Genomic DNA, 25,588 nt, shown 5'->3' with positions numbered 1-25,588 from the left:
GCTGCTACAAATTAATTTGAAGATCAAAGTTTGCGATAGAGATTACTTCAAGATCGTCAATCGTTTGATCAATAGAAGTTGTAGAGGGAATAGTGAAATAAAATGAATTGGAAAGAACATGAAGTGCCAAATGTGGGTCATCAAAGATCGTACACAAACCGCATACACTCGTAAGCTACAATCTACATTCAATACTCATTTTATTTCATTTCAGTGCCCAGCGAGTGTTTACTATGTGCCAAATTTCATATCAGAAGAAGACGAGGCTTCTATCCTGCAATCTATCTCTAAAACACCCAAACCACGCTGGACGCAGTTATCCAATAGACGATTGATTAACTATGGCGGTATCCCACATCCGAAAGGCATGATTGCGGAAGATATGCCGGTTTGGCTCACTCAATACGTTCAGCGCATCAATCAGTTGAACGTGTTTGATCAAGGAATAAACGCAAATCATGTTCTCGTGAACGAGTATTTGCCGGGCCAAGGCATCATGCCCCATCTCGATGGGCCCCTGTTTTATCCCGTCATAGCAACGATATCATGTGGATCGCACACGGTTTTAGAATACGACAGGCAACTTGAAACGGGACCTGCTGACAACACATCCCTTGTTCGAGAAAGTGTAGCTAAAATGTTACTCGAACCCCGCAGCCTGTTGGTTGTTAAAGACGATATGTACCACACATACTTTCATTCGATTAAGGAACTAGAGCAGGACGTGGTCGATTCTACAATCACAAACCTTTCTCTACTCTGCAAAGCGAAGTTGAATGATGTATTACTTCGAGGAACGAGAATATCCTTGACGATTCGGCATGTCCCTAAAACGACTAAAATGAAAATAAAAATATTTTAAGTTTTTTGTTTTATTTGACTAATTTCGTTATTGCTTCAAAATAAATGATATCAGTCTATCGACAAAAGAATACTCCCTATTTCCACCGATTTTCTTCGTTTGTGCCGGAAATACATGGAGCGCGTGATAAACTAAATTGTCTCATATACCAAGGTGTATACGTGACACGGAGTCGTCGGTGTGCCTCTTCAACCGGTTTAAATCGGTTATCCCTACCAGGGACTTGATTCCCCAAATCCGAATCCCAATCAAACAAATAGTAGCGAGACGATACAAACCAATCAATGCCGGTCATGAAATCGTTTATCCTAATCTTAATCTCAATTAAATAAATACTGATAACCCAATCTGAGGCGAGTCCATCAAATGGGATCCAATCCTGTAGAATCCGTCAAGGGATCGAATCTTCGAATCTTCCGATCCCGATTTTGCCAACACTTTTTTGGTCGGTTCTACAAATCAATGTGTAAACATTAGGTAAACTTGGTCGATCTCGGAGGCCTGTTCGTCGGCAATCTTCGAGAAATCGATAATAGATACAAGTTGCTTCAACGGTATTCTCTAAATCCTATACCAAGATGGCTTCGTCATCTAACGTTAGTGGGAATCTGGTGGACGAATTGGAGGAGGCTTTTCAGGTAAGTTGTTGAAGGACAATACCGCAATACGATAACTAACATCAATGGCTTACATTGCTCATGCAGTCGTGCATTCATGCACTGACGAAAGAGGAATCGGCAACCGGCATCGACAAGGATGAAATAAAAGTGGAAGTGGATCAAACAACGCTCAAGTTCATCGATCTAGCTCGGCAGATGGAGGCCTTTTTCCTACAAAAACGCTTCCTACTATCAGCGCTCAAACCAGACCTGCTGCTGAAGGAAGAAAATTTCGACCTAAAGCAGGAAATCGGGCGTAAGGACGAGCTCATTCGCAAGCACTATGAGAAAATTGAAACGTGGAAGCAGTTACTCTCGGATCAGCAGAACTTTAACAAACCGATTCAATCGATGCCTCCCGATATGCGTGGAAACTTGGCTGGGGGTGCACCGGGCGCACCGGCGGGTTTACTAACCAGTGGTGGAATGAACATGCCAATGCAGGTAAGGTGATCACTAAAGCATCATAAAAATGCGAATGCCTACAATCAATAAAACTCTTTACAGGTTCCACAGATGCAGAGCCAGCATCAACAACAACAGATGCAGCAAATGCAGGTGCAGCAGCAACAAATGCAACAGCAAATGCAACAGTCCTTGCCCATGGGTGTTGGCAATCCGCAGCTATTCCAGCAAGGTGGCATCCCACGAAATGTCGGGCAGGCTGTTGCCGGTTCCGGGTTCCAAGGAGCCGGGCCTAATCTTCAAGGGCCGTTAGCGTACTTGGAGAAAACGGCCAGCAATATAGGTGAGCCACCTGTCCGGATCGGTCCTTCTGTAGCTATAGCGCGAGAGAACGCGAACAGTTGTTATGGCTAACCATATGTTTTTTTTTTATCATCTTTCAGATCTAGTGGGAATGGGAGATGGTCGAAGGTGACGCGGGCGGGGCAGGGGACGCGGTAGAGGTCGTGGTCGAGGAAGAGGTCGTGGCCGTGGCAACGTGGCAGAGTTTCACAGTGGCCCACTAACCTGAGGCTGGCACGCTCGGTGGAAACGTGTGCAACTGGCGTTTCCACCTGCCTCCATGCGCTGCATACCTTTTTCTCTTATGTTGTTGTATGGTTAAGGCCGACGGCATAGCTAGACCGTTAGCGACAAAACTACTGTTAGCAAAGGAGTTGAAACAAAAAGAAAGTTTAAGTGCAGCATACGCAGCAAACGATGGTTCCTGAACAATACTTACCTAAGCCTCCTTAGGTCCGACCCACACATTTGAAAAACATTATTAAGCATCTACATCCTGCGCAGCGATGAAAAGAAATTTAAACAAACCATCCCTTTTGGCACACTTTTGCAATCTACATGAACACACGCATGCAACGTCTATTTGTTATCTCCACCGCTCCCCCGTCCCTCGAGAGTGTAAAGACGATGTCAAAAGAACATCGCGAGCCGTCCTCTGGCGCACCCGCAGTGCGTTGCGCTATTGAGACGGAGTTTCTATTTCTACCTTTTTAAATGTAAAACATGTATAGCAAATTGTCTACGAAACAACGATAACATATTCAGTTGAAACGATGCCTGAAGCATAGATCATCGTATGTAAAATGTGTGCTCGCTTTCTCGTCAACCTTATCCCATTCGGGCGGATTGTACACTTTGCCGTCAGCATCAAAGGACATCATTTCTTCGGGATGCCTTCGTTAACGTTTCCCCTTTTTCCAGGCAAGGCACTCTTTCATTCCGGTCCGTCCGATGGAATTTTTTTTAAATCATCTAGATTGTTAGGAATGTGCTGCGAATAAAAGCTAGATCCAGAATTTGACTGCTTCTAAATTAAGTACGTGCGGTTGAAGAGAAATACCAGAATAAAAAAATATATTCAAAACTCATAATCTTCTTTATTATTCTATATGAACAGGCATTCCACAAGAAATATTTTCTTTAGTAAAGTTTTAATCATTTAGGCCCCACAGTTTTGTTTTTCAAATAACGATCGCGCCTGATCATCTGTATGCGCTGGGCTGGCGAATAATTGACAAAAATGTCATGAAGCCTGTCCAGACAGAAGGTAATATGTTTACCGGCACTTCGTCGTACGGAGCCATCGGTTGCACTGGGTCCCCGCGAGCGTGACTGCATGATGAAACACAGAATGTCAATGATCGTCTGCTTGATGGTCTGAACTTCTTCCGTCTGAAGCAGCCTGCGTGTCAAGAAGCCCCGAACGTGAGCATTGATGATCGTTGCTGCCCGATGTTGCTGCAGCTGGTACATTCGCTGTGGTAACAGTGCGATCTGTTCGTTTCCGTTAACATCCTTCGTTCGATTTACATCACAAGGATTAGCTTTTGCTCCAACGAACGCACGATCACTAAAAGGCTTCGCCAAAGAGTTGTTCAATATGTTTTCTATGTCGGCAACATTCTCTTCCGAAGTCCCGTTAGCATGGCACGTTTGGTACGCGGCATCATCCGTATCCGTACACGAATCGTACGATACATCGCAAAGCGATAGCTGGCTGACACTAGAAGCTGGATCAAACTCAGGTGTCTTTGCCAACGGAACGTTAGAATCGGGGACCTCCGTGGTCAACGATTTCGCACAAAGCGCGACCAATTCCTGTGTCTTCGCACGGAAACTTTTCTCCAGCAGCAACCGTTCCTCCTCCTGCCGGCGTAACAGCTCCACCATCCGTTGCTCATGAGAGGTCAGAACATTGGCAACACTTTCAAATGATCGATCATTGGCGGAATCCGCCGAACAGTTGCTGACCGTACGAGCGCTTGAGATTCTTTTCGAACGTACTTTTCCACAGGATGATGGTACCGTGGCCTTTTGTTTGTCCGAGGTTAGATTATTGTTCAAAGCCAGGGCAGTTTCTTTTTTTCTCATGTTAACTGTCTCATTTCCTATATGTGCTTTCGGTTTTGGCGGTGCTGGTTGAGACACGGAACGTGTTAATGATATTCCTGAAATATTCTTGTTCGGATCAACCGGAGTAGAATGATTCGGTGGTGGCAAGCTTTGTAAATCAATGGTCGGTTTTTCCAAATTGTATGTGTTCGATCGTACGAGCGGAAGCCATGGTAAAGATTCGTCTGACGTAGGAGTCACCGTTCTGGTGGATGTTTGCCATGATGGTAGGTCGGTTTTTGATGTCATTGTAGGTAGTAGGGTGCCCATTTTAGCCATTTGAGACTCTACAGCTTCGTGCGCCATCTCCTTACTGATCGATTCTTTAGGAACATGATGTGGTGCTGCAGAAGTAATGCCTACAGGACTGTGTACATGGCAAACGGATGTCTGTTTTGCTGGTGTCAGAGTTCTTGACAATTCCCTTTGCAAACTGACTGAGGAATCGGGGAGTTCTTCATATTCAATCGTTGTGTTTTTTGAGCTAGCACTAGTTGTTTCAAGTGAGAAAGATTTTTCAATCGACGATCGATTCTCCGAGTCGGCTGCAGCCTCGATCGCCGGAAATGTTTGGGTCATTTTCGAAGCTTCTACAACAGGATCACTAGATTGTTTCCAGCTTTCTATGCACTTCTCTGCTACGCTTTCTGTAGAATCCTGTTTTCGTTCTCGTAACCGCTTTTCAATTTCGATCGCCTTCTGCCGGTAAATGGCCACCATCGCACGCACATCATCGTTCATCTGTGGCAAGCGTGATAATCGATAAACTTGATTAGAATCATTCGCCAAACCGGTAGTAAGTACTGCCGCGCGTATTACTTACCACCGGAGGCAGGATAGGAACGCCGTCCAGCTTGAACACGGACACAAAACTTTTCGCCATAATAGTAGGGAATGAAAATAAATTTGAGAAACAAATTGAAAAACTTTTAGCTTTTCAGCTACGGTTATCATGCAGAGGCCACTATGCGGAAAGGCACACGTTTCCTTGGTAATGTTGTAAACATAATAAACAGCGGCATTTGACTGTGTCATCAACGGACGCTTCAGTACTGCGAATGGCGCGAAAAGAAATACACAAAAAGTGAAAGGAAAAAAGAACACAAATCAAATTCAACTGTCTACAGAAAAAATAATCGGATCTAAATCGTTGTATTATTCCTATGCTCTAATTAATCTGTTTGAACATTTTTATAAATGTAGACAACTACTAAAAAACGGGCTAAGACTTTAAAATAAATGTATTACCATGATATTAGAAGATCATCAGTCATCAAGTTACCAAAACGTTTTATGATCAGTATAAACGAACAATTATTCTTTTAATTAGTCATCACAAGAATCACTTAGAAATAAAAGTCAGTACAACTCATTTTACTATATGCTTTACTATTTATTTACCAACAACCGTATTAACAAATAGAAAAAAGGCCACAATGCTTGTATGTTTAACGTAATAACAAATATAGCATTGAGGCAGTAAATACTTCCGCTTGTACGGTTCCATTTCGCATGCTGTACGCACTGGTTTCTTCACCTACAATGCAATGTAAATGCCGAACGTGATGTTTTTTTTTTATATTTCGAAACCTAAACGCAAAAAAAACCTCAACTGAACGCAAGCACTCAAAAAGTGACAGGAATAGTGCAATGCAAGCGCAAAAAAAATGTAATAAAACTGGATCCGATTGTTTACTGGCACTATGGCTCCGCGGTTCCCTACGGAAGTTGTTTGTACGCCGGTATTCCGATCAGGAGGATAGGTGTAGCTTAGACGGTTTTGCTTGCCTTGGTAACGAACTCGACAAGTGTACGCATCGGGCGTCCGGTCATACCCTTCGCACCCGTGTAGCTTTGGTCGCTGCAGTCGCCCATCACGCCGGCAATGTCCACGTGCAACCAGGGGGTGCCCTTCGGTACGAACTCGCGCAGAAACGCGGCCGCCGTGCAGGAGCCACCGCCCTTTCCTTTGCCAAGATTGTTCAAATCGTACCCGTTATGGTCGCACATCTGCTCGCTGTAGTGCTTAAACAATGGCATACGCCACACGCGGTCACCCGTCTGGGAGCCGGCCTCGTGGATCACGTTCCACAACGCGTTGCTGTTGGAGAACACGCCCGAAACGCAATCGCCCAGGGCCACCTTGATCGCACCGGTGAGCGTTGCAATGTCTAGGATGAACTTTGGATTGAAGCTGTAAAAAATTAAAGCACGATCCTTGCGGAATCAATTTGTGTTGTTCGTTAAGCAAAACGAGAAAGAGAATGAGAGAGAGAGTCTTACCTAGACGCGTAGCAAAGTGCATCGGCTAGCACCAGCCGACCTTCGGCATCGGTGTTGTCCACGCAGATGCTTTTGCCATTCATGGCAAACACCACGTCTCCCGGTTTGGTTGCCGTTCCGCTTGGCATATTTTCACACAGCGGCACAAAACCCTTCACGTGCACCGGTGCCTTCAGTTGGGCCAGCGCTAAGATGGTCGATACAACGTTGGCCGCCCCACCCATATCGGCGCGCATCTGATCCATGTTGGCCGACGGTTTCAGGCTGATACCACCGGAGTCGAAAGTGATGCCCTTGCCGACCAGCGCCACGCACCGATCGTCCGGCGAGCCTCGATAGGTAAGCTCGAGAAAGCGGGCCGGTTCGGCCGATCCGTTCGTGACCGACAGGAACGAACCCATCTTCTTCTCCTTGGCCCAGGCTTCGTCGTGAACGAGCACCTCGACGCCGGCCGCACTCAACCGTTCGCTGACGTTTGCGGCGAAAATCGCCGGCGTCATGTGGTTGGCCGGGGTTTCCATTAGCCTGTGGCGGATGAGCGTAAGTAAGCGGTTAAACAGATGCCCAACTACACTGAACTTGCGTACTCTATACTCACAAACGGGCCCAATTTTGCGCCTCGGCAATGATAACACCACGCTCCCAGTCATCCTTCCCGGTGGCGTCGTCGGCAAAGTGTACCGCCGGCAGTGGAGTCTGTTTTTCCTTGCTCTTGAACACCTGGAACTTGTAGTTAGCCAGGGTAGCACCTTCAGCTGCTTGCTGCGCATGGCGCTCCATGTCTTCTACCACGATTTGGCCGATCTTGTTCGACGAAAGGGCGCGCACGGCGGCGGCCGTTGCCACGCGAACATTTTCCTTCGCTCCATCGATCTCGTCCAGCTCGTCCCATTTGCTGGCATCGCCTAGACCGGCAACGGCAACCGCCGGGTATTTACCCAGGTCCCAGAAGACGCGCGTTTGGCCTGCTTTGATCGGACCGCAGCTACGGAAGAGAGAAAGGGAGAGGGAGAAATGATAATCGTGGAAAAGTAATTGAAAAGTTCTATTCACATTCGATGGGTTGACGACCTTTTACCACGCTCAGATACTTCACACCACAAAGGGACACATGGTTGCTTATCGTAGGAAAAGAAAATGAACTGGTTCTTTATTGGTTTTTTTTTGTAATTTTCATAAGGAAGGAATCACGGGCACTGCATATTCAGTGACTTAATTTTTTTCTGCATTGTTGGACGAAACATGTTAATAGAGTTCCAATCTCAGCGATACACTTTTAACGAACCAGTTCTGCGTGCCATTCGTTTCACCTATTTTGTTATAAGTCCTTTTGTTCCGAACGCCACTAACTGCTACCGTTCTTTGCGTAAAATCTTTGCTCTCCCCGGGATAAATGGACTCCATTAGGTAACAACATAAAAATAAAAACCACAACGTGTGCTGCCATTGAAACGTTAAATATATGCCCATGCTTTTCTTATCATTTCCATCACAATTTAAGAAAGAGACGGTAAACCAAATTTTACAGCTCGATCCATATTTATGTACGAAAGTTTTGTTTGTCCCATCCAACGGGATGGGGGAGCTATTTTGAGAGCAAAAAATTGGACAAAACAACATCAAGATTAACAGTTACCACGAATAAACGGACTAAAAAAAAAACTAACCAACAACGAAACACAGCTACTGGAGTTGTTAAAGAATCTTAAAAATCTACTCTACTCCAACGGTCACGTAGACCGTTATCTATACATACGAACGACAGGTTCTCGACTTGTTGCTTACAAAACGAATGTTAACTAATGCTGCACATGCACACCATAGGGGCGGTCTTATTTGTCGGTAGTTATGTTATATATTGCGTTGCGTTTTCCGTCGTGTTCCCACTCTAGTTATGAACCATACCATCATTCATGGTTGGCAATAGGTAATTCATAATTGACCTAGGGGCTCATGGCGCCCTCTTGCACTCTTATTCCAGCTTCGAGCCTGAAAAAATATTACTAGGCTGCCACATATCTCTCAGCTTGACTAAGTATTAAATTCACACAACTTCAGTGCAGCGTACATCGTGTCCACTAAATTGATCCTTTATAAAGGATGAGCAACAGTCCTTTAATGCAATTGCCTTACAGGCTGTTTAATAAAGGCGTGATCTGCGGAAAAACCAGAAAACGTCTCTATTCTTTAGTCTGAATTGTAGCAAATATGCGCTATCGCACTATTCATCTCTGACGTCTTTCCTGGGGTTTGATTTTGGCAGTAACTTTAATTATCTTAACGTATTGTTATAGGGGGTCCACAACAGCCGAGCAGTTACGCAGGTTAGAAATTGGGCACATGAGCGCCGAGGCGGCGTGGGTTCGATCCCAATCGAGACCGGACACTACTCCCTAGACGGGGAGTCCACCAACAACGTGCACAAAGGGAAAAAGCCTAGTAAGCCTTTCACTTCACATGGGGTTATCGCCTAGAAGCTCTGCCTGTCAGAAATGCATGCTAATTTAGTTTGATGATCAGCGATCATGTGAGGAGTTATATTCTCAACAAGGTGTAACCATAGCTCTTTATTGTACCTAAAAACAGATGAGTAGACGTAAGCATTTCATATTCCTTTTGCGCTTCTCATTATAATTCATAGATGCAATTGAAAATAGTATTGAGAAATAAAAACGTTTCTTTTTTTCCGCTCCGTCACGCTTTTTTTGAACAGGCTGTTCTTATAAGTGAACAAACTTATCGGATGGGCACAGATGAAGCATTCTGTAATTTTGTTCTGCTCTAAAAAAATGATAATTTTAACTAACGAATTAAATTGATTGGATTGTTTAAACTGCTATACATACTTGGTGGAATTCTTTCTCGGGTCGAAGATAGAGGCATGCACAACCTTAACATTTCAGAGTTGTATATGGTTCTTCTCTTTGTCTCTCAGCACTAGCACTAACTATACTTAAACTAAATCCTCTACTGGGGCAAAGAAATGTAATTAATGTTAATGTCGACCCTAGCACATTCATTTGAGTTCAGCTTAACCTCGAGCGAATGTGATACATTCATTCTATAACATCTATGCACACCGGCTGGATAGTGAGAGCTTAACTTATCAGGTTTTAGAATTTACTCTTTCCGTAACTACACTATTTCGAGTATCTTTATAACTCCCTCACTGTTTCCAGCGATAATGATATTGCTCTGCTTTCGCCAACACACCGCTGAAACGAACTCATTTCCCTCGCCACTACTGCGCTCCATGTCCGACGAGGACAGGCCCCGTCCTCGACCACTACCGGTCCCTCCGCTACCGGTGCCACCACTGGTGCTGCTGCCTGTTGCGCCACTTGTACTGCTGTTGCTAGAAAACTTCAGGTTAAACAGCTGCTTTGACAGACCCTTATAATAAACACACAGCGAGTTGTCCTCACTGCCGCACGCTAAGTAGTCGCTGTTCGTTGCGAGACCGGCAAAGTTTTTCTCATTAATGTGCCCGGTAAAGGAGCGCAGACAGAACGGCGGTGAGTTGGTGTTCCACAGCTTCAGCTGGCCGTCCGTGCTGGCCGACACCAGTTCGTCCGTGTTGAGAAACTTCACGTACGACACTGCCTTCCGGTGGCCTTTGAACTGGCACAGTGGCTGCTTCAGGTTGCGCAGATCGTAGTAATTGACCCCATGGTCGGCCGTACCGAACGCGAGATGGCAGGAGCTTTTCGGATTAAATTTTACGCAGCACACGTTCGCCCGTGCCTCGATCGTTGCAACCGAGTGATCGACATTGAGTGACCACAGTTTGACACGCGCATCGTCCGAGCCGGAAGCGAGCAGGCGCGTGTCCACCTCGTTGAAGTCTACGCACCAGCAGCGCTTGTCGTGTTCCTCGAACGTTTTCGTACGGGTGCGCGTCTGAACGTCCCAGATCGTGACGATGCCTTCGTAGTCGCTCGATGCCAGCACCTGCTTGAAGTAGCTGTTCCAGATAACGCACGAGATCTTGCTGTTGCAGGTCATCTCGTTGATCGGGTAGTTGATATCAACGGCCGCATCCCGAATAGCAGTGTAGTAGTCGAATATCTTGATGCGCTTCGTAACACCTGCAATCGCGAAATATTCGCTGTCCTTGTCGAACTCGATACTGGACACGATCGTCGACGCGTAGTTCGAGTCGTTCGAGTAGTTGAGTGTGGCTAGCGGCCGCAATGCACTGTACTTCGAGAACTTGATGAGACTCTCCCGGAATGTGTCCAGCGACGAGCGTCCGCTCGATCGTGTGCTGTCGAGCGTCGATCGGCTTGTTGCGTTCGAGATAGGTACCCCAGGTCCGGCCCCCGTGGTCGATCCAACCGGTGTTCTGCTACTGCTCGTGCCGCCACCGCCTCCGCCAACAGAAACTCCACCGCCCGTGTCCGCCGTACCGATGCTGGTGCTGCTAGCGGTGGTTCGTTCTCCGACCAGCGAGTCGGAGCTGATCGAGCGATCCTTGCCGAAGTACAGATCCTCAGTCCGTGCCGCGAAGTAGCACTCTACGAAGTCCTCAAAGTGCTGGTACATGCGCTGCTTGCGCGCCAGAAAGGAGGACGACGAGGACGAATGGGACCCGACTGAGCCTGAGCCCCCGGCAACACCGACATCACCGGCTTGACCATGGCCACCTCGTGGGTGCATGTTGAACCCCTCGTACGCCTCCGACACGTTCGAGCACGTGTCGTCGACGAGCGACCGGTTCGACGGTACCGTAATATTGTCGATCGTGTCGATGATCTGGATGATCTCACGCTTGATCGCGACCACGTTCTCGTCCTTTTCGTCTCGCACGCTCTGCTCTACCTCGGCCACCGTTGGGCAGCTGCTCTGCACCTCCTTTAGCACCTTCTCCACGTCCAGCAGGTCGGCGCGGATGAGGGCGATCTCGTTCGCGATCTGCAGCTGCTGCTGCTCTTTCTGCTTCAGCAGGTGCTTGAGAAACTCGTGCAGCAGCCGGTTCTGGGCGGCACACGATTCCGCCTCCAGCAGCATCTTGCGCTGCGTCAGTATCTCCAGCATCACGTTCACGTCCGAGAGGGACAGCTTCTTCGACTCCGTCGCCAGAAAGTGCTTCAATGTGTCGCCTTCACCGCCTGCGGTCGCGTCGCCACCACCACCACCCGAGTGCCACTGGGGTGAGCTTTCGCCGGGCAGGGAAGCCTTGTGCCGATACAGGAGTCCACCACCAACGCCACCTCCCTTGAGGCGGTGCTTCGTGATGAGCTCGTTGAGCAAGAAGTTCGGCACAATGTGCTCGTGGGACGCGAGCGGATAGTTGCACTTGGGGCACTTTTTCGCGACGTCGATCGACCGAGCGATGCATTGATGGCAGAACGTGTGCCCACAGCGCGTGATGTGAGCCTCGTTGATGATTTCGAAGCAGATCGGACAGAGGAAGTCGGTCGTCTTGTCGTCCACGCTGGCTGGGATACCGTTCAGGGTGGCGAGCCGCTTCTTGCTGCTACTATTGCTGCTACTACCGCTGCCGCCCACGCCTCCACCACCGCCCATTCCACTACTGCTGCCACCCCCCGATGACATTACTATTCCCGGATCACTGACACTGGCACTGACGAACAAACCGCCGGTGTTCGATGATGTTACGCCACTGGACGTGGACGAAGACTGCGCATCGGGATGGCCTTGCCGGCGACCAGTCATCAGGCTTTCGACTTCAATCGGTCTCCGGTATCGCTATTGCCATTAACCGTTGTTCCTGATTCACACCTGAACGAACGAACTGTTACCGAATTGGTTGGTGAGGACTTCGCGCTTGATGGCGGAAGTTGGCAAACGAAACTTCAAAACAACGTTAGCACACTCCAGTCGTTAATGGAGAAGTAGTCCTTGATCGCCCTGACAACGAATCACTAGGCAACTTTGTCGCTGTCTAATCCAGGAACAACCACGACCTGGCTCGTGGGACGTTGGTAGGTTTAGGCTCGAATTGTTTCACGAGAAAATTTCTCTCTCCAAAAATATAGAGATATTTGCAACGTTTAACTGAACACGAAAACGTGCCAGTACTTTCAACGGTCGAAAGATTTTTGGAGCTCTTGCCGATTTGGCAGCTACAGTGTGTACCGTGCTCTATGAACTTTTTGGATAAACAAAACTAGTTTCAGCTTTTGCGTTAGCTTATTCGATGCACGTTTCTTTAACTTTGTCTTCTCATGCACTATTGTGTACGCATTGGCTTAGGGAAGGCTTAGAACATAACAGTGGATCTGAAACGAAAACACAATGCGAAAATACGGAAGTTGAGCTATGCAGTTGTTAACCGTTTAATTTTGTTTTTTTTTCAGTTTAATTGTAAAGAAATTGGAATTATGCTGGGAACTACGTAGGATGGAAGTGAAGATCTCGGATGGACAAGAGATGGAGCAATCGGGAGTGTTTTTGTAGTAATTCAGTAAACATTGTTTTTTGTGGTAGACTTTATAAAGATAAAATGCTAAAAAATAAGACGGAATTTGTCGGATAATTCAATCTGATCATTTTCAAAAAAAAAAAAACCAACAGGTAAAAGAACGACAAATGTACTCGGCAAATCTCCGAACGATCTTCTTTTCTGATGAAAGTCAGTGATTGGGAAAGGAATAGGAGAAACAAAAGGCTGATAAAGAAAGAAAATAAAAAAGATGGAAGTGCAAAGCTCAGGTAGCGTCTATTTTCGCGATTTCGTTCCAATTTCCACAGTTACGTTACAAACCACCCGCCACAATAATCACAAGATATCATGTATCCGAAGACCAAGACCACCGGTAGTGGTTGTTGTGCCATTCAGGTAAGAAAATATAGTTCACTAAGTTTAGGCATAGCAATAAAAGCCGGTTCGGTCAAAAACTGTCCTTTGTAGCAATTTAAGAATGTAATGCGACGTCTCGCAAACATAGCGTATCACACTAATGCAACCAAACTACTTACACATATAGCTTTTATATTTCATTTGTTTTTAAACATCATCATTCACATACATAATTTAATGAAGAAACATATTGCCCCTCTTCATAGCTTCGGTATGGCATATTTATTCCTTCTTTAATTCATCGAAAATTAATCTGCAAGATGTCAATCGAAGATACCTATAAGAGATGCGAGTGCAAGCAAATATAAAGCTACAGAAAAACATAAGCACAACGGAAAGGACGAAAACAGTACGATACGGCAACGAGAGAATAATCGTATATTCATTTTCCGATAAGCCGAGCCGGCATTCGGGACGGCAGATTCAAAGCAAGGCAAAGGCAGAACGTTCATACATTTGATCATAACACAAATGTACCGCAAAGGAAAATAAAAGCACCTTGCCAGAGGTATGATGATCATTTCACCTTCGCCTACAGGCTGGCGACACTCTCCTAAATGGCACACTACCAAAAACCCAAACTTGGAGGTATGTTGCGACCGAAACCTTCACCCTTTGCTAGCCAGGATATTAAGGCTAAGGAGGTCAAGTAGATTATAAATGAATCGTCATCTATCCCTTTCTGTGCGTTCCTCTTTTTTGGCCAGGTGTGCAGATGTTATCAACACGTGTATATCCAACTGGACACAGAATGAGCTTAAAAGGCTGCACCGCTGTTTCTTGGGGTGTTTTTAAATTGTATTTCACTGCAGTCCAAATAGTTATGCCCCGATAGTTATGTCCCGATATGCTGCATTCTGCATTGGTTTATAAAAAAAGCATAAACAATGCAGATGTAAAATCGATCTGTCGTCCGTTATGGCTCATGTGGTTTTGTGGTTGGACATTATGTTTATCATAATTTATTATTCATGCCACAAACACAAAGTCGTTACCCGTTGCCGTCCGATAAAGAAAAAACTAAATAAATAAAAAGAAGCTAATAGACGTTACAATGATAGAATCGCCTGAAGAGAAATAATGGAAAAAAAATGTTTTTCGACTTTGTAGAAACTGTACTTGATTGTTCATCGAATCACGAACCGTCCTTCAACTGTGACTTTTCTTAAATAGCCTCAAGAGGTCACGGCGCTGGCGAGGATGCATTGTCATAAAACCAGCAGGAAGAAGACGTAAAAAACCGAAGAAAACTCTATACTCAGACGACGGCAATTCGCGAACGATATTGTTGAAAAATACCAAAAAGCGATTCTTTCGTGACCTCGCTCACTTTTCGCGTTACTAATACCAGCTGATAGTGGCCCCCGATTGCAGCGAGCCGACCGATTTCGTGACACAGCTGGTTTATTTGTTAGTAGCGCATACTCGCGCACGGCACCGCATATGATAACGGGTTGGCGGGTCTAGAGGTGACAACGGGTGACAATAAGGAGGGCAAACCCATTGTTTTCGGGAGGAAGGGTGGAGGTTACCAAACTATTTTTAGGTCCAACCCCGGCGTCGGCATATGCGCTTCACGATCGATATGCAATGTGCCGCGCCACCCTCAACGCACCCCCTAGAAACTCCTTTGACGGGCGCCAAAACGGGCAGCTCCGGTGTGGCGCTCGTCAAGTTTTCGTGATTTTTGAATGACAGAGATTTCAGTCCGGCCGACATCGGAAACAATTTACCAAAACCTCGTGCCGGTTTTAATCCTTCGTTACCTCCTAGCCTGCGTGTAACCGATTTGATTGGCAATAACAAATGAATATTTATTCCACCGGATCTCCAAAGGATATTGTGAACCACCGGGATTTGGTGGATCAAATAATCCCTGGTTCATGTCTGACTGCGACCGATAAGCGGTGGTACACATTGTAGCTGTTGCCGTGTTGACCAGGTTGCTTCAATGCCAAATACCTTCAGTGGTTCAAGTGTGTCGTTAATGTAACTCATCGAGTCAAGAACAGTCTTATCGCTTGCAGGTGAGCGGAAAGACAAATAATGCTGACGAGATTAGATATGGCGTTCGTTACGACCATCAGCATCCAACGTACCATGAGGTGCATACTTTTGGGTAGATGCAGCATTCTTTTCCAACTACACCGTGGGGAATATTGAAGCGCTATCCGATGCGAACGACACCGTGACTTTAGCTGCATCGGACCAATAATGTCCGTAATGCAGTAGATGCGATTCGAAAATGTTTCACTTGGGTAATAGGAAGAACGGGTTTGAACGAAACGAAGTATATGGGTTTGAGGAATACATTAGACTGCACCCGACTAACCATTGAGTTTAAACACGTTAAACAATATTGTTTGTATCATACCCCAGTCGAATCCCTTTGAGGCCATTAGAAACAGGGACTCATTCTGAATGGAAAACCCTGGATAGGGTAGGATTAATAACCGTATAAGTGCATTGTTTGAAGTAAAGACCCTGTTTTCTGCTCATCTTTATGGAAGGAATGAAAATAGATAACCGAATGCGATAACACATTCTCTCAGTTTCTAATATGTTATGTACGATCTTGGGATAAACAATGTTATTGCGTCAAACACAAATGCCATGGAAACAAAATGCAGTGAGATGTGTCTCGAAAATGTGATCCAGATAGCGATTTAAACAATGGAATTGGAATTACAAATGGTGATTGAGTAAGCATAGTGGAAAATAGACAGAATAGGAAACAAGGACCGCTACTTTTGAATCGCCACCCGTGAGCAGTTCCGGAAAAGAGGGAAAAATATATGCACAATACTTACATATTAATCTGCTCGAGCAACTTTCCAGCTGTTGATTCATTGTACTTCTGAGCGTATGGCGTAAACTTCACGTCATCCTTTCCTTCCGATGAGTAAACACCCAAAACTAGTCCTTGCTATCGTAGCAATGCATGTACAGAGAACGAGCGGCGAAACCACCCCCATCGGTGACCGTGGCAACGGAGCGTCGAATCGGTGGTCATACCGGGAGCGCCGGAACGAAGCAGCAGGCGTAACCAGCAGCGGGAAAAGCGCACACAATCGCACAGCACCGAAAGGGAAGCGGAAAGGGAAGAAGGTTAGCTTAGCTTTCTACGAAAATCTGCCGGGAGCGTTCGATGATTGCCACTTAACACGCTCGAGGACGGAAATGATACAGTCGCACAAACCATACATACTTTACTCGACATTGATCCGTAGGAGCGTCTCAACAGAAGCGAATAATTGCCTCGAGGGAACTGAAACGTACGGAAAACTGCCATTATAATTACATGATAAGTTCCAGATAACTATTCATGTGTTGAAGTGTGGTGTAGTGTTGGCAGAATTGGGACTCGGAAGATTCGAAGATTCGATCCCTAGACTGATTCTAAAGATTCGTTTGTATCGACTCACAATGATTTGAGTCGAATTAGTCACATAACGAGTCTAGAAACAATGTAATTGATTTAAGTTTACTCAAATCGAACGCTGGGTAGAATGTCGAATGGACATAGATTGAGTTTTTTGCGCGATTTGCAAGTTTTGCTGTATGATGATGATGATAAGTCCCACCGCTTACTCCTACGTAGGTTTGAGAGGGACGAAAGAATCTTACGATATTATGTAAATATAAATCACCAAACGAGAGTTATTTTCGCACAGTTTTGGTTAACACCGCCAGCTATCCATGATTGATAGTGTGGTGAAACCCACCAGTACTACTTACGGGACCTGATCTCGTTTCTTCCATACCACGGCCCCGAGTAATCACCTCGAAAGGTAAATCGCCGAGTCCCCCAAGGTTAACGAGGCACCACTTTCTGGAGTGTAAGAAGATATTTCTGCTCTGTTTGTAGTTCCCCCGCCAATTACCATTGGTTGATAATGTGGTGCCACTATCAAGAACAGAAAGGGACCCAACTACAGCGAGATGTGTAGATACTATTAGTTCTTTTCGTACAGCCATTACCACCAATTGTCCTCATTTACGTGCGAGTGTCTCAAAACTATGTAGATTCATTCATTCTATTAAATTAAATAAGATAATAAAAATAAAAAGTCCCTGTTCATTTTTTTACTCAGCATCATCATAATCGAAGACCATGTTGACAAATGCAATACTACGGGCTAAAAAACTACAACATTTACTAAATACATTGCAAGCACAGCGTCAGACTACCCGCTTTATGTATACGGCTCATAGGCGTTTGAACTCCCTAAGATTTCACGCTTGTTTAATCTCTCTCGGCATCCTTGTGTACCATTGTACTCCTTTGCAAAACAACGAATTTCGGGCGTTTCCAGACAGATAGCCGGGAAGTCTTGGCTCACCGGCATTAGGAGTGTGAGTCCTAACTACTACCCTTTCTCCCAAATACCTTGGTACCAGGACTCGCTTCACTATTTCAGTGACCCACGATGGACTCAATTTGAATGATAACGCTGTCATAATTGTTTTTGAAACATAATAAATGCTACTCTTCTTGGAATGAACTCGGGTAAATCAGTTAGTCTGCATATTCCCAAAAAGGACTAAATTGTTCGTGTTGTTTGAATACTATTAGAAGAATAATGTCAACTATATTGATATTCTTATGTAAATCATTCATTGAATTAAACACATCATATGAAAAATCGGCATTAGATGAGCATGTATGATATGACGGATTGGGATTCGGATTCGGTGATCCGGATCTCAGAATGGATTTGAATCGATAGATTCGAATCCCTGTAGGTATTCAGTTTCCCCATCACTAGTGTGGTGTTCCGATTGTGCGACGAGTTGAAGAATTCAACTCGGTAATATAACCACATGCCACATTGTTCAAATGTGTCTCGTGTGCCTAGTGAGTTGATTTGTTTTGGAATAACGTATAATATCTAATGCATATCTTATTAATAATGAATTATCCTCAGAAATGGGCAAGGAAAATTTTACAAAATTTAGATGAAACCAGCTATACAGAAATAGGTATAAATTGAAAAAAAAAAACCGAACAAATGTAGATTGGTTTGAATACGCTACTGAAGGGATAAAAAACCCCAAACAATAAATTTGACAATTTCAATCAAAACAAAGTTAAGTTAAAGGTTGTTCGCTTCGAAAAAGATTGATCGGGCTTGTTTGCAGTTTTCAGCTTTAAATTTAATTATTTCGCAGAATGTCTGACGGTAATAGACCAACCGCTCGAGTGGAACTCAAAAAATTAACAATTGTGTTATACTTTTCCCTTTTCTCCTTGTGCAGAAGAAGTTATCAAACGCCGGCTGCAGATCGATGGGGATGGTACCGGTGATGATAGACGCTTAAACGACTTGTTGAAAACATTCATTAAATGGTGCAATTCAAATGATGCTCCCGAGAACAGGTAGAACATCTCTATAATATATAAACGGGCATGTTTCAACCAATATTTCTATTTACTTAGTCAAACGGTCTACGATCGATTGCTCGCCCAGCTAGCGCAGTGCGAATTCGACATGAAAAAGTCCGACTTCTATGCCAACGTTATGCAGCAGGAGCTGAAAAACTACGCCGCCATCTCGGAGGCCATTGAGCAGAACATCGAAACGGCCAAAGCTCAAATTGTCCAGAGTAAGCAGAACCTGGTGCTGGCGAAAAAGATCCGAAAGAACCGTATGGAGTATGATGTCCTGGCGAAGATTATCAACCAACAGCCTGATCGGAAGAAGACCATGCAAGAGCTAGAATCTTTGAAGCAGGAGATGGACCAGTTGAAGGAAAGCAAGGCGGATTTGGAAAGAAAACTGGGATCTAAAAAGAAGGACTTTACCGTGTTGATGCGCTCGATCGTTGAACTGCAGAACAAATTAGACCCATCGATGTCGGTTACGAATTCCGCTTCGTGTGATGAGGAGGTGACAGATGTTGGGGAGAACGCTATGGACGAGAAAATGATCTGCGATGAGCCAATGCTACAAGAGGAGGAAGACGATGGGGCAAGCTCGGATAATGATGAAGTGATACTTTCGTCGCCGGAAAAACTTACGTGAACTGTGCTTTCGAACGTATCTTGGATTTTATAAAATATAAGAATTCATACAACCTTATACCGTTGAACAATGATTTATGAAAGAAAACGAAGTGCTTAGAGATCATTGAATACACTAGAAAAAGGTCAATGATATCGCTTAAAAATATTATTCAACAGTGACGGTTGAACTGATGACAGATGAACTAATGCAAATCATTGTAACCAGCGATGTTGTGTTGGTATTAATCAAACAGTAGTTAAGAAGGATTATTTCATCTGAAGGAACCTCTTCGGGGAACCCGGTTCGTTGCTACTCCAGGTGGCGCAAATCACACTGTCCATTTTATTGCACGCTGTTGTGATACGAGCTTTTCGTATACGGGTGAAGTATTCAAGGGAACATTGTAGCCGGCACTTGTTTGAAGTGGCCAATGGTGGTGGCTGTTCGCCCAACGCGCCATGGACAACCTTTAGATGATTTGAATCATTTTGCCTAATGCTGTCTACGATCTTTCACAAACCGTTCTGAGGCGCGGGTCCTTCTTTTAACTCGTACGTCCATCGCCTGCTGAAGTAGCTATCGGAGAAGTTTCTTGAGTACTTTCTGCGGCATGATGATTCCCGAAAGCTGATCCGTGGCATTGTCCATCCATACGCTTCTCTTCCTTCCCTGGTGTCCCTGTATGCCCTACGCTGGGGCGCTTGGTTTGCGCTTGAGTAGTCTTTCGGTTTACCGGCTTGATGGCTACTGGAGGGTTATTCGGGAATCGATTGGCTTCCGAGGTCGGCCTGTTCGCTTTAACGTCCCACGTTAGGGGTCTGAAGCTTTTGGGGAGTTCAAACCGTAGCGTGAAACGGATGCGACAAGTTTGTCCGTGCGGCGAACGAGCATGGTGTTAAGTGGTACTTGAAACGATAGAGTCGAGATGTTGCTTGTGTTTAATAGGTGTTCGTGGAAAATGATTTCTTCATAGTTTAGAAAGCTTCTCCTACATGCAGAGCGTACAGTGTATTCTCGAAGGTTGATTGTGCTACAAAAAAGGTTCTTTTTAGCAGTTGCTCTGCTTTATAAGTTTTCCCCAAAGGTTTCTCAAATTTAACATTGAATTAAACAGATTCAATTCACGATTGTTATATACTGTTAATAAAAAGCGGTTGTTTGCTACTGTACTGTGTTTGACGAACTTTAACATGCATTGATCCGCACACACATGCAAGTTATTACGACTTTCGTTAAGCACAATTTTAAATCTCTTGAAGGAAACGTAACCCCTCAGTCGCGAGAAGTGGGTGTGTTCACGAGACAGATGTTTCTTGTCATGAAGAAGATACTTTTTTCTGTTTCTCCTCAGCAGTGGAGGCCCCTCGGACGAAGAACGGTTGACCCGTGCACTTACCCCGGCGCTCCCGGTTGAAGTGCAGCGACATGACAAACCAAACATCATGCTTTCGATCAAATCTACTTTCCAGAACAGAGAAGCAGCAGTTTCTTGCGGGAAATACAAGACTTTCCCACGTCTTCCTTCGAACCTTCCTGCTCATCAGTATCTATTCCTTATAATGTCCACCCACCTTCGCTAACTAATGAGTTGGTCGGTTTGGGAAAAATGGGTGAGTTCGATGTCACGCCTAGCAATACCGCGGGGTTGACGACTGTCTTGGCTCTCTGACTTGAAGGAAAACACTTTTTTTTTTCGATACAACAGTGCGAACCATGGGGTTTCCGCTAGAGTGGCCTGAGGTGTCGAGGTTACCAGCCGGAAAGGTTAAAAATAATCTTCCTAACTCGGCCGCAAGGGTTACGACGGTTTGGTTTTAGGGAGATTCATCACAGATCAAACACACGACAGTTTTGGTTGTTTGTGGGAGGAGAGGTTGTGGTAGGATGGTTGTAGGAGGATCGATGCAAAAGAAGGAGAAAAAAGAGCAATTAGGGACGGGGGGAGGGGAGTTCGGGATTCTCTTGACGATCCGTGGGGCGTTAATATACTCTAGGTGTTGGATCGATTCCTGTATCGATATTTGATTTGGGATCTTGTGTTCTTAATACTAAGACGATTATTATCATTAGATAGTTAATGGCGTGCTATATAGCAACATTGATTTTGTAGCATTACAATATTACTTATTGTTTAACAAAGAATTACTATTGTTGTTTAATAATTTCCAATCATTTGTATTCTTTTCTTATACAATTCACAAGACTTTTATTTAATTTACGAATAGTATCTGAGAGCTTGTAAAGGAAATTGCAGGAATTAAATTGATCAACAACTAGCCAGCATTGGAAATATGCGTGCATCGTTGGGTCTTACTGCATCTTTTGAGCTATCGTTGTTGACCGTCGTTGATCCTTAAATAAGTCCTATCACCACCGGGCAGCCATCGAATCGGACCCAGCTAGGTAGCGCACATGATAGGACCACTTGCACACGTTATCGATGTTCAGCTTGCCACAAGCTCCTTTGTGTGGAAGTATGTGTTTGGACAGCAGATACCATGATATAGACGCGCTAGCAACCAACCAGACTTCCATTGCTCTATTTCACCTCTGTGGACCGGTGGAGCTTTTCTTTTGTTAACTATGCTCCGATGGCATGACGTGACGATGTCCCGGTGGTCATTCTCAAAAGGACATCGGTGATGTAGGGAAAAAACGGGTTTGGGTAGGTCGGAAGGACAACATCGCATGGTACAGATACTCATATGTTCGGGTAAGTGTTTTAAACCTCACGTTCGCTCGTGCTCTGTTTGCCGCTACACATAAGCGGGTGATGTGTTGGTGCACATGATGCGAAGCATCGATTCAAACATGGACGAAGCGTGGACATGGACTTGCGGGAGGATGGTTTCACGATGTGAAGGTTGCCCGTTGGAAGCAACGCTACATGTGGCGACAAACTTTATTGAAAACGATGCTGTTGGAGATGATTGCCACGATGGTTTTTCATTATACAACTTACCTCCTTTTCACGGCTGAAGTTGGAAGAGTCCAGCGTGGACGTGAAGGTTTTCGGAAAAACGAATCGGCTCGAAGGGATCATAGAAAAGGTATTATTTGGCCTTGTCTAGCATTACAAGCTACTATATATTATTGCTATTGCTTATTTTTTTGACCTTGTTAACAATGAAGTGACTACATGTTTAAATTGTAAGAACCAACTATAGATATTGATAAAGAAAAGGTTATGAACATAAAAAAAAATCATACACATATACTACGGTCTAATGCCACTTTATGAATAGATCTAAAACCAACAATCATTCTCAATCCAAACATGCCATGTTGGAGCCACTTGTTTCATTCCGCTACCAAACTGCCGCATGTCCTTATGTTACGGTGTACGGCTCACGCAAGCTTCACTTTTCGCTCAATTTTGCATTTAGATACATATGCTGAAGAAGAAGTATCATGGTACATAAACACATTCTGTAAAGGTATCCTTTTGCAACGGAGTCAGAGAGCCGGGTATCCTTTGAAATGGAGTCAGAGAGCCGGATCCACCGTTCAGCGATAACGTGTGTGTTTTCTGTGAGTTGCTCTGCTCCTCTTCTCGCAGTAAGCGAAGGGTGAATGAGAGCACGAGGAAAAGGAAGGGAATAGGAAACAATTGTCAAGAATAGAGTGGTTCAACTATATACATTTTCGAACTGGTGCGTCGTTGTGTTGGTGCGAAAGGAAAAGTCCTTTTTATAGGACTCTGGGTGCTGGGGGGTTTTAAAAACAAAAAATACATATACTTTTGTTGGACGGCTAGTGGAATGTTGGTTAAAGGGGCTCAAAACATGATACGCTCATTTTTACTACCTTTCGCAGAATTTTTCTTGGTTGGAGCACTGGGATATACCAGGGAAAATGTAAGGTCCTTTGGTTTAGGTAAGGAGTAGGGTAAGGTAAGCCAGGAAAGAGTAGCGCACCACCTCCAGTTCTTCGGTTCATAGTATTTTTCCGAGTTGGAATCGGATACCGGGTTCACCCGAAAATGCCGCCGCTGTCCTGCCATTTTTGGTGGAACATTTCAGCTTTTATCCACCTGCAATGGTGTGCATTACGAACACAACCTCTCCCTTGTGGACCCCCAGGTCTGCCGAGCATTGATTACTACTTGCTTTCATCCTCTCGTGGATGGGTTTGAAACACGGCTGCGCCCAACGAAAGGATGAGATTGCTACTACACCCTTCTGGAGCTACTTTGTCAGGAACATGTAATTTCGGAGCCTGTCAGTTGGAACGGACCGAAGGAGGAATGAAATAGCGGAGTCTGTCTTCACATTTCAAATAGGTTTATTACACTGGCACTGTCGTTAGTTACAATCTGGTTCGGTTTGCAAATTAGTTTCCTACAAACGTAACTACCTTGGTTCTTCAGCTGGATGCTTAGATTATGTTATGGGTGATGTTTTAGAACAGGTTCGAAAGTTATCGTAAAACACAAATTCCCTCATGAACATTCCAGCTGTAGCCACTGTTACTTTATCGCTATGAGGGTATTTATCAAGTTTTATGGCCACTTGGTTTATTCTTGGGAGATTTTGTAACCAATTAGACATTTAATGAATGAATGTTGTAAATGCTTAGATTTAACGACGTGAAATAATTTTCGAAAAGAGCTTGTGCATGCCGTGCCTTGTTCGAAAAACTTCTCAGAAGCAAACTTCTCGCGCAGGGGTAGGCAATCGTTTATTACCGTTTTAATCCTGTTGACTCCTTGTGGGGTTTTCTGCTGCCATAAGGCCGAGGGGGTGGGGGAAAACGAGGCGATGGCTGCTAAAAATTCGAAATTCGAATTCGAAAACCCGTCCAGCCAATTGCGATTCCCCTTTGCGCGCGCGGGAAACTGTACATAAGGGCCAGAACGAGCCGGCGTACAAGGAATGAATGAGATGAAGCAAGTGCCAGGCGGTGAGCTGAAGTCACGCACACTCACGCAAAACCTGCTGCTCGACGAACCGGTAACGCCCCTTTCGGCCGCTGATTGGTGTTCTCCCAAGGCTAATCAGCACTCGTGGGCTCACTCCAAGCTCGAAACCGTCTCATTTCTCGTGCGTCCTTTGAGAACCGTTCGTTCGTTGCGTTTTGGCCGTCGAACGCGCTGCACCGAAAACACGGTTCACGGGATCCGTGCGGGTTTTGCGTTTTGATTCCGTTCGTCGTACGGATCTATTGCGGGAAACTCTTTATCGCAGTACGCTGTTTGACTCGAGGCACGGAAGCATATCGGTTCCAACGACTCGGTTTGGATGACGCGAAGTTTTACGGGCACGAATTCGTGTGCAAACACCTGCCAAACCAAAAACCGTCCTGTTTGACAAGGCCAACTTTAACAGTGATGTTTCCAAATTGTCCACCATCGCGTGTTTTTCTTTCGGGTTTTTCTGGTTTGAAGTGAAGATAATATGCTCTACGGTGTGGAAAAACAAAAGATCTGGAGCCGAATAAGTTTACCGGCGGGGTTTCGGAGTTTCGAAAGTGTTCCCCAGGTGTAAACCAGGCAAAGATGATGACAAAATAAAAATTCAATAACGAAAAAGTGCAGTGAAATCAACGCAGCAACCTTGTTGGTTTAAAACTGACAATCACTGTAGTTGGTGATTGCTCGAATGACAAAAACACAGAGAAGGTGATGTTGTGCTGGTTTTGTGACAAGCGTGAAAATTGTGAAAATTGCCGAAAGAAAACATCACCCACCGAAGGTCCCGAAATTAGTGCGCTGACATCTCTGTTGTTATACTTTGTTTGTGAGTGGCGATGCGAGTGAATGTGTAGCCAGAAAACCCCTGGTGGGTTATGGGTGACGTACCGTGTCCCCTTTTAGTGAGGGCGATAAAACAGCGAAACCGTGACGACACGCGGGCGTGAAGAACGACCGGATGGGACCCACGGTCCGAGTGGAAAGTGCGGGATAGTGAAATTAGAAGCGAAGTGGTCACAGCGTATTTCGAATACAAGGTCCTGCCCAGTGGCACCATCATACAGCCCCCCTACATCCACACACACACCAACACCCACAAACACGACGGCCGCCGCTAGCTAACCAGAGGCCAAAATTGCGCCAAATACAAACAATCTGGCGGTGGTCAGACAACCATCC

The 25,588-nt window shown here is 45.1% G+C and overlaps 6 protein-coding genes across 6 annotated transcripts; 3 read left to right on the top strand and 3 right to left on the bottom strand.

The window, feature by feature from the left end:
* Positions 1-102: 102 nt before the first annotated feature.
* LOC131289708 (alpha-ketoglutarate-dependent dioxygenase alkB homolog 6) lies at positions 103-862 on the top strand. Its single transcript, XM_058319008.1, has 2 exons — positions 103-132; positions 215-862. Exons 1-2 carry the CDS (start codon positions 103-105, stop codon positions 860-862), a joined length of 678 nt encoding a protein of 225 aa, XP_058174991.1.
* A 470-nt stretch (positions 863-1,332) lies between these two features.
* On the top strand, positions 1,333-3,341 carry LOC131289707 (mediator of RNA polymerase II transcription subunit 28). The gene is made up of 4 exons (XM_058319007.1): positions 1,333-1,500; positions 1,567-1,965; positions 2,029-2,269; positions 2,370-3,341. Exons 1-4 carry the CDS (start codon positions 1,441-1,443, stop codon positions 2,399-2,401), a joined length of 732 nt encoding a protein of 243 aa, XP_058174990.1. The 5' UTR covers positions 1,333-1,440; the 3' UTR covers positions 2,402-3,341.
* A 9-nt stretch (positions 3,342-3,350) lies between these two features.
* On the bottom strand, positions 3,351-5,263 carry LOC131284067 (centriolar coiled-coil protein of 110 kDa). The gene is made up of 2 exons (XM_058312921.1): positions 5,204-5,263; positions 3,351-5,121 (listed from the first exon to the last, which is right to left on the bottom strand). Exons 1-2 carry the CDS (start codon positions 5,261-5,263, stop codon positions 3,424-3,426), a joined length of 1,758 nt encoding a protein of 585 aa, XP_058168904.1. The 3' UTR covers positions 3,351-3,423.
* A 753-nt stretch (positions 5,264-6,016) lies between these two features.
* Positions 6,017-16,833, bottom strand: LOC131287830 (cytosol aminopeptidase-like). Its single transcript, XM_058316915.1, has 5 exons — positions 16,698-16,833; positions 16,300-16,415; positions 7,262-7,648; positions 6,664-7,188; positions 6,017-6,574 (listed from the first exon to the last, which is right to left on the bottom strand). Exons 1-5 carry the CDS (start codon positions 16,779-16,781, stop codon positions 6,151-6,153), a joined length of 1,536 nt encoding a protein of 511 aa, XP_058172898.1. The 5' UTR covers positions 16,782-16,833; the 3' UTR covers positions 6,017-6,150.
* On the bottom strand, positions 9,581-12,392 carry LOC131287829 (uncharacterized). The gene has a single exon (XM_058316913.1). The coding sequence runs from the start codon at positions 12,340-12,342 to the stop codon at positions 9,799-9,801; it is 2,544 nt and encodes an 847-aa protein (XP_058172896.1). The 5' UTR covers positions 12,343-12,392; the 3' UTR covers positions 9,581-9,798.
* A 1,829-nt stretch (positions 16,834-18,662) lies between the features above and the next one.
* LOC131289453 (THO complex subunit 7 homolog) lies at positions 18,663-19,563 on the top strand. The gene is made up of 3 exons (XM_058318720.1): positions 18,663-18,672; positions 18,749-18,869; positions 18,930-19,563. The coding sequence occupies exons 1-3, from the start codon at positions 18,663-18,665 to the stop codon at positions 19,513-19,515; spliced, it is 717 nt and encodes a 238-aa protein (XP_058174703.1). The 3' UTR covers positions 19,516-19,563.
* The last annotated feature ends 6,025 nt before the right edge of the window (positions 19,564-25,588 follow it).

The sequence above is a fragment of the Anopheles ziemanni genome, chromosome 3 (genome assembly GCF_943734765.1).
Source record: "Anopheles ziemanni chromosome 3, idAnoZiCoDA_A2_x.2, whole genome shotgun sequence".
Taxonomy (NCBI): Eukaryota; Metazoa; Arthropoda; class Insecta; order Diptera; family Culicidae; genus Anopheles; species Anopheles ziemanni.
This window is presented reverse-complemented; position numbering and strand designations above follow the sequence as displayed.

Coding starts and splice junctions, on each gene's coding strand:
- LOC131287830 (XM_058316915.1), bottom strand. CDS start 16,781: ATGGCAGTTTTCCGTACGTTTCAGTTCCCTCGAGGCAATTATTCGCTT. Junction 16,416..16,697: donor ACGGATCAATGTCGAGTAAA/GTATGTATGGTT, acceptor TTGCTACGATAG/CAAGGACTAGTTTTGGGTGT. Junction 7,649..16,299: donor TTGCTCGAGCAGATTAATAT/GTAAGTATTGTG, acceptor TCTCTTCCGTAG/CTGCGGTCCGATCAAAGCAG.
- LOC131289453 (XM_058318720.1), top strand. Junction 18,870..18,929: donor AATGATGCTCCCGAGAACAG/GTAGAACATCTC, acceptor CTATTTACTTAG/TCAAACGGTCTACGATCGAT.
- LOC131284067 (XM_058312921.1), bottom strand. CDS start 5,263: ATGGCGAAAAGTTTTGTGTCCGTGTTCAAGCTGGACGGCGTTCCTATC. Junction 5,122..5,203: donor TTCCTATCCTGCCTCCGGTG/GTAAGTAATACG, acceptor CGCTTGCCACAG/ATGAACGATGATGTGCGTGC.
- LOC131289707 (XM_058319007.1), top strand. CDS start 1,441: ATGGCTTCGTCATCTAACGTTAGTGGGAATCTGGTGGACGAATTGGAG. Junction 1,501..1,566: donor AATTGGAGGAGGCTTTTCAG/GTAAGTTGTTGA, acceptor TTGCTCATGCAG/TCGTGCATTCATGCACTGAC. Junction 2,270..2,369: donor GAAAACGGCCAGCAATATAG/GTGAGCCACCTG, acceptor ATCATCTTTCAG/ATCTAGTGGGAATGGGAGAT.
- LOC131289708 (XM_058319008.1), top strand. CDS start 103: ATGAATTGGAAAGAACATGAAGTGCCAAAT. Junction 133..214: donor AAGAACATGAAGTGCCAAAT/GTGGGTCATCAA, acceptor ATTTCATTTCAG/TGCCCAGCGAGTGTTTACTA.
- LOC131287829 (XM_058316913.1), bottom strand. CDS start 12,342: ATGACTGGTCGCCGGCAAGGCCATCCCGATGCGCAGTCTTCGTCCACG.